The 7,887-nt window shown below is 40.1% G+C and overlaps 1 protein-coding gene across 9 annotated transcripts in view; it reads left to right on the plus strand.

Annotated features, from left to right (window-relative positions):
• myo1b (myosin IB) overlaps nt 1-385 on the plus strand; it is a 67,586-nt gene extending 67,201 nt beyond the window's left edge. For all 9 annotated transcript variants that reach the window (XM_028591997.1, XM_028591999.1, XM_028592002.1 and 6 more), the window contains one exon: nt 34-385. In XM_028591997.1, coding sequence (XP_028447798.1) covers nt 34-166 — 133 coding nt within the window. In that variant the 3' untranslated portion in view covers nt 167-385. The remainder of the gene's footprint in view (nt 1-33) is intronic.
• Nucleotides 386-7,887: the final 7,502 nt, after the last annotated feature.

The following is a 7,887-nucleotide window of genomic DNA, read 5'->3' on the forward strand; positions in this document are numbered from 1 at the left end:
ATGTTTAATGACACTAATGTTTCTGTGCGGCAGGTTTCTTCTGCAGTTCAAGCACGACAAAGTATGCGTGAAATTCATCCAGGGAGCCCCCAAGAACGGCAACAGCGTGTCGTGCAAGCGCAAGAACAACCGCCTGCTGGAGGTGTCGGTGCCCACAACAGCATAGTGCAGCTCCCCGGCCAGATTGGGGCGAAGATTAAACACCGTAACCACCACCAACTCCGAATCCTCTGGTCTCAAGAACCATCACCGGTGGCCACCCTGAGCCCAGAAACAGTGCAGTTATTCAGCTTGTTGTATTGTTGTTGTTTTTTCCTTCAGTCTCTTCCTATCAGATTTACTATTGCACCATTATAGCTGTAACTATGTGCCACCTTTTTTTTTTTTTTTTTTTTTGGCAAAGAAATCCCTTATTTGGGTTGCAAGCCACAGAAGTTTGGTTAAAAAAAAAAAAAAAAAAAAGTTTCACTGGTGTTTTGTAAAACTGGGGTCAAGAGTTGAAGATGGATGAGAAAGGAAGAAAAAAATGAATAAGATCTTGGTGGAGCACAAGAGACTTATGTATACCAGTGGCTATGTTGATGATTGTTCTGCCTGTATGTTGATATCAGAGAAAATGTCATAAGAACTTTGTGACAGGCTCCAGCCTCAACAGGCCTGGGCTCATCAATTTCTTTTTTAAGCTCCTCTGGCTTTGGGCAGACGGCTTCGAATTTGAGATGAACTGGGAACCTTTGGGCTCGGCCTGTATGATTTTAGTTTCTCTGAAGAACTTAAATACTGCACTTGTTTTCACCTCGGTGTAACCAAAAGAGGATGAGCTGAAAAAGAATTTGATTGTATGTCGTTTTATTTTCTATATATATATATATTCTCTGAAACAAAGAACCGTGGGCAGTTGAATCAAATGTAATTTGCTAGATAATTGTAAAAAACCACTTTTGTATCTTCCTGTATGTGCCATTGAACAGGTCCTGTGACTTGTTGCGTGTCAGTGTACAAATACAAACAGAAAATCCATGTAGGTGACAGACCCTGTTCTGGACACCATCATTGCCAAAAAAAAATGTTGAATAGGGGATCTTATCAACCTGTAGTGGCAGTTTTCTTGTAAGTTTTGACAGCACTACACAACGTGATCAACTTCCATTTCTTCTACAAGAATATTACAATGTATGATCATTTCCCAGCTTTATTTAATCTACAAAGAGTCATTGTAGACTTAATTCATATCCTTAACTCCTAGAACGTCATGTGGCACCCAAAGAAAGTCCCTCTCGCTTTTTGAGGGACACGATTTTAAAGATACTGACAAAGGCAAGAACAGGCATCCCAGTGGAAGGAAAAGTACTTGACCACGAGAAGCGAAAGTTACCTCCAACTTCCACGATGTCGTCACCAGATTCAAAGCGCTCTGTGGTGCCAAGCGAAACCCTTGATATCGATCTTTTTCTTTTGTGTGCAATAAATAAAATGCTTTGTCTCGATTATTCTCTTTCCAACAAAACCATAGTGAGAACCTATAGCAGTCGCCCTCACTGTACCATATAAGCTGTACATAGGCTCTGTAGCCCTGGCGTTGTCCAAGGGTTTCTTTTACTATCCTAATTTTAATTGCAGTGCTTGTGAAATAGCCATTCTTGCCAATGCAGCTTGAGTAATTGTGGTGCTTGACCCACTCTGATCTAATGTGTATCTTGGGGGGGAAAGACCAAATATTAAGCACACGTGACAATAGATTCTTGATGTATCTGAAGAAATCAAACACGTTACACCTTCTAGTACGCTCATGTACGCATTTTGGTACACCTATTTACACGCAAGCCAAATTTGATTGTCAAAGAAGCAATACAGTGCTATATTTTCAGGTATGTTGACTATAATCTTTATTTGGATGTACTGGTAGTGGGTTTTGTACTGTTGATTTCTGAGTCAACCAGATGTTTCTCTGGTGACGTGTGAGAGAATAACACAGCCAAACTTGGTCTAGTCCTGTTTTGCGATCCAGGGTACCTGGGTTTGTAAGTTGTTTGGTATTTTTTAATGTCACACACACACAAACGACACAGGGACTTGAGAAATCCGTTGTTGTTGTCCCTTGCGCGTCGGGCTGAATGCCTATTTCTGATGTATTCTCTTCCTTGGCACTGCAATGGTTGAATGCAGTTCTGCTAAGGTGACACCTTCCTCCCCCCTCCCCCTCTTCTCTGTTTTTCGTATTTGAACAATGGCTAGAGCTGCAAAAATGATGTCTGCATTCTTGTGTGCCTAATGTTAATCTGTGCTGAGAGACACAACATGGAAATGTTTCAATAGAACTCAGTGTAACATTTACAAGTAATCTTTTTTTTCTTTTCTTTTTTAAATTAAACAAAAATCTGTAATAAATGTTATTGTGGGATTCTGTGCCGCTTTTTTTTTTATTATTATTTTGATATTTATTCCAGCATTGCTATTCATCATCCAAACCTACCCACGAATGACCCTTCTGACCCTAAATCAATACTGAACGAAGGATCTTTTCATGGAGCGCTCGGCGTGCAGCTAACAGTCGAAATCAGCCATCAGAGTATTGAATCTTACATTCCTGTGAGGGCCTTGATTGCTATTTATCAGCGGTATCAACAAGGGGTTGGGCCGGGATTGAAAAGTCTTATGGGGGTTGCTAGCATTGATGCCGGACGGCCAGGCCTTGTACTTAAGCAGCTGGCCAGATGTTTTCCATCACATCTGGGGGAGAGCTGTCCTAGGGTTAAATTCCGCGGCTTGGGGAGAGCTGCCGGCAACAGGTCTCCAGGGAGCAGCCCTCAGATGGAGCACAGAGTGGTAAAAATAGCATACCATTTTGGGCTGCCCAGTACCCGGTTCCCACCACTCTGCAGGCTGGGAAAGGAAGGAGGAGTCCCAGCCTCCCTGTAGATATTCAACCCTCAGTGGGAGTTGGAATTGTACAAAGCACAATCCCATATACTGCTTAACCTGTAGTATTCGGTCAGCACAACGGGGCAAGAGGTCCTCGTTGCACCAGACGATCCACAGCAAAATAAGGAGTTTGCTTAATTCATCATAGATTTGATGGATACTGGATCTGCCGCTTTGAACATTCAGTTGAGTTTTATTTGTGAAAGATCAGAACTATATTAACATATTCTACTGAAAGGTGAACATATAGTATCTCACAGAGGTGGATGGGAGGTAGAACCATGCTGCTTTTGAGATTATGTAGTCTTTGGTGACATCCCATGGATTTAAGATGACATTACAATAAGAAAGACGGAGGGAGGAGGATATAAAACGGAGAAGTTGTCCTTGGTGATGGCTTTTTACTGGTATATAAAACCATAATAAATTAATGATCACACACTAGAAAAACATTGCCTGAAACTTCTAAATTACTATACTTGTGGCTTTATAAACTACAGATGTGTTCCTGTTTGCAATTCCTGTGGAGCAAATTCTTGCATTACAGAAATGACATGATACTGACTTTGAACTAAATTGACTCTGATTCATAAACAAATGTATTCTCTCTAATAATGCAACAGCGAAGCCTAGGTAAGTTGAACTTAAAGAGAAGTCTTTCTGCGAGGCTTGTTTTAAATAAGTGTGTTGTAAAGCAAACCTATTTTCTTCAATTTAGCAAAGTTCACTGTATTTTGCATGTAACGCCTAATGTAAGACTATAAATGAAGCATCTGTAAACTGTAATAAGTTGATATACTGTAGAATTTTGGAATGTTACATTATCATTTTGTTATATATCTAGTCAAAAACTGTGTCAAAAATGTTTTCCTGAATAAAGCAACATTGATTCAACTCAAAACCATTTTCTAAATAAATGCCTCAGTTGCCATGCAGAACCCCTCACACAGTATGTTTGATAGTGAGCAGGCAGATGGAGAGCCTAGCATGTAGAACACTCCTTAGGGGATTTCACATCCTGTCCAAAATCCTATCAGCTGCAGTGAACTGTAGTGCTGCAGGAAATAAAGGCTATGCAGAAAAACATGTACAGTAAGTGTACTGCAGGTATGGAACTCCCATGACAAAAAGATACTGGTTCCTGCTTGTCAAATAAGCTTTATTTAAACTACATTATTGCCAAAGATAAATTACATATTTACAGTACATTCCATTTCACACAACTAAATAGATACTCACAAGATACCAAACACACACACACACACACACACACACACACACACACACACACACACACACTTTTGCAGGTGTTTAGTAATCAATCAGAAACATTTACTGCAGAGCTTGTCAACATATTATGCAGGTAATATTGCACAATGATTTTTCTCTCCCCGTAAATAGAGCAGTTTCTGAGGATTGGGGAGATGTATAATCTCAGAATATATATATACAGTACATATATACATATATATATAAATATATATTGCAAAAGGGTTCTACAATGTTTTCTCAGTTAGCCTTTTAAAATTATATCAGATTAGTAAACAGAATGTGCCTTTGGAACATTGGATGAATGTACGCTGATAATGGGCGATGTAGATATTGCATTAAAGATCAGCCACAGTCGAGAAAAAACAAGGCAACTGATCTCAGCTGGTATTCTGTCTGTAATGGAGTGGAAAGGAAATTCCTAAGTGACCCCAAACTTTTTACCGGTAGTGTATTTATTCTATATAGATTCTGTCTTCTATATTACAGTCTTGCATTGCCAGACGTTACCTTTATGTCAAAGTGAACACATGGTGTCCACTCAGTCTGCACATTGTCAACGTTTTAGTTTTTTCCTCACTTTTCTATCAGTCACGCTGGACAGGTACTCTTTCGCCATGCACTCTTTGTTTAGGGTTGATTTGAGATGATTTGATTGGGCCGGACTGTTTGGTGTCTGTCCTGAAGCCCTGGTGTGAGTTTGGGCAGAGCTTCATGACCAGCTGGCAGAGAGGACTCAACTCTGGCACTGAAGAGCCTTGTACTGGCAGGAGTGGGGGGTCTGGTCACTAGGTGGTGTTTGTAGAATCTCGCTTTTGAATTTGAATTAATTAAGGGTAGTGGCCAAGTTCTGAAGTATGCTATATGTTTCTGCACAATTCTGCATGTAGGGCTTCCAGGGGATGTTTTTTTTCTTCCCATGTTGGGAAGTCTTGACTGATTAGTGGACCCCAGACTTTACTATTTATACCATAAAATAGTAATTGGGTTCACGTCGGATGGTTCATGCCTCGCCGTCGTCTATTAATACCTTAATAAAGTCAAAATTTTATTAAAAGGCTGTCTGCTAGGCCTGACATGGCTGGCATTGCCACTAGACTTTGATGTAATTGTGTAGTTATGTACTGTTGCACAGACACTAGGGGCCAGTCAAATTCAGCTGGTGGAGCCAACAATAGCTTCCCTTTGGAAGCACTGATTTTCAGAGGTGATTTGAAAGGAAAGAATTTCAGCTGGCCCAGGGCTCCTTTTACAGTTGGTAAAATAGCTGTGAAGTGAAACAGTTAAGATCTTGCTTTTGTCCGTTTTATATAGGTGTATTTGATGTTGCATGAGATCTCCTCAAAAAGTACACGTGGATAAGCGACCAATTAGTTTCTCATCAGGCATTAATGCATTTACATTTTACATTACCAGAGGAGGCTTTTAAGTTTGTATGTTATTGCCTCTCCAACAATGCAGTTGGAGAGGCAGTGTGAACGCACAACTATGTTAATCGTGACCGCAGTTTGCACTGTAGGGTCACCAAGGAGACCCAACTAAACCAAATAACATTAAACCAAGGAAGCTGTCATTTTTATGCCCTTGGCTGATTACCAAGGGTTTTTCCAAGTCCTGAATTTACTGCTGTCCAGTGTCAATACGATCAAAGTTCAGTGAGAACATAATGAATCTCTAAATTCAACATCCAGCCCTCTATCCCTCCCACCTTTCTCCTTCCCCCAACCTTTCTTCCTTTCTGCCATTAATTTAATGTTGCATATTATTAGAGATGAAATCTTCACGAGTAACCTCCTTTCTACATGAAATATTGGCTCATGAGATATTGCCTTATTGTGACTTTATTGTTTTGATTTAATAAGCATATTGTCTGCCTCTTAAAGAATAATTCACCAGGGACATCAGAAGAATTTCTCTGACTGTGCTCTGTTCTGTGCTGTGTCCCATCTGTTTTTTTAAGCACTTTGGTTGGCAATGACAGCAAACACCAGCTCCGAAATATAAAGAGCTATTCGTTTTCAGAAATTGAGAACAGATCAATTACTTTCTGACTGTCTCACACTGTGAAGATTTGAGTTTTTGCAAGGCAGATACGTTACAATCACATCCTACATGTGCTGGAGGTTAGTTAACCGTATTGACCGCATTGAGCTGTCAAAGCATCAAGGCTGATTTCATTATTGAGTGAGGGAGTTTAGGATGTAGATGTCAACACATTGGCCACCAGGCTGCTGATTTACTTTGACATTAAATCTATGCTGTGATTTAAAACGAAACCACCCATCAAATTCATTTTGTGTCTTCATTTGGGATTAATTAGGTGAATGTCTAGTTTTGGAGGTCATTTATTAGTGTTCTCATCTTCTTTAGTTTTGCCTTAAACCATGTAGTTTTCAAAACAAAGTTAGGATGAACAGAATAGGGTGCCTGGTTAGCTCACGTGGTGGAGCGGGTAGCCGATGTTCACTCCTCAACGCAGTGGCCGCGGGTTTGACTCTGACCTGCGGCCCTTTACTGCATGTCATTCCTCCTCTCTCTCCCCTTTCAAGTCTAAGCTGTCCTATACAAATAATGGCCTACAATGCCCCAAAAAATAATCTTTAGAACAACTTGCTGGTCAAACGGTTGATTAGCATATCATTTTTGTTTTTTCATCTTACATTTCTAAGCACAAGTGCGGAGGCATACGTTTTCAATTGCACTCTCTTTATCATGAATCTGCACTGTGGAGAATGATATTTACATAAAGACACAGTCCCAGAGAAGAAGAATGCAGACATGAGGCAGAAATAAAGGCAGGGACACCCAGAGACGGGGACAGACACACAGAGTATTCCATTACTGCCCCCTGGCAGTGTGTCAGGCAGTCTAGAGGGAGGGACAGGGGCTGGAAGAGGTCTGATTAATGAGTGTTACTGGGTGGTGGAGAGTTTGTGTCCCCACTCACCCTCGTGTCACCAGCACACTCAATGGCTTCATCAATTTGTAGCCATTATCACGTCAATAGGCAAGAATGGAGGGAGGATTGAGAGGAAACAAGGGGGCTTCTGCTTCACCATCTGTGGATAGATGAACATGGGTTAGCAAGGAGCGATCACTTCAGTAATCTCCTATTTACTCCTATGTACAGAATGTGAAGTTATAACCGTCAGTTTAATATGGCTAAATGTTACTAACTAACAAACACATATGCTACAGTGTGGATTGTTCTATGTGCCAACGTAAATTATATTACAAACATATTACATTGTCGCTTGCCAAAATTGAAAAAAAACCTTACTTTAGCTGTTATATAATTGCAAATATTTGACATCTTAAGAACCTCGCACACGTTCAGAGCAGCTTACTTCTAAATTAATAAAGTTGAGGAGTTTTTAAAATGTAAAATATTTCTTGGCTGGACACAGTGGGTTTTTCCTGATGCATTGTAAAAATACCAGCTTTAGTTTGCGTGAGTTTTTGCACCCAAAACTAAAAGGTTTAAGAGATACAAACTGAGCTTTGATGGTCACATCCACCAACAAAAATCCCTTTGTCTGGTAAAGTAGACGGCTTTTCTACTTAAAAAAAAAAAGAAGAAGAAACAAGGATAGGTAAACAATTCTTTTTCTGCTGAAGGGACACTTGCAACACTAAGTTTGAACGAGCAAAATAAATGATCACTATCTTTTTACGTAATTATCTTTGCACCTTCAA

The sequence above is a fragment of the Perca flavescens genome, chromosome 11 (assembly GCF_004354835.1).
Source record: "Perca flavescens isolate YP-PL-M2 chromosome 11, PFLA_1.0, whole genome shotgun sequence".
NCBI classification, from domain to species: domain Eukaryota; kingdom Metazoa; phylum Chordata; class Actinopteri; order Perciformes; family Percidae; genus Perca; species Perca flavescens.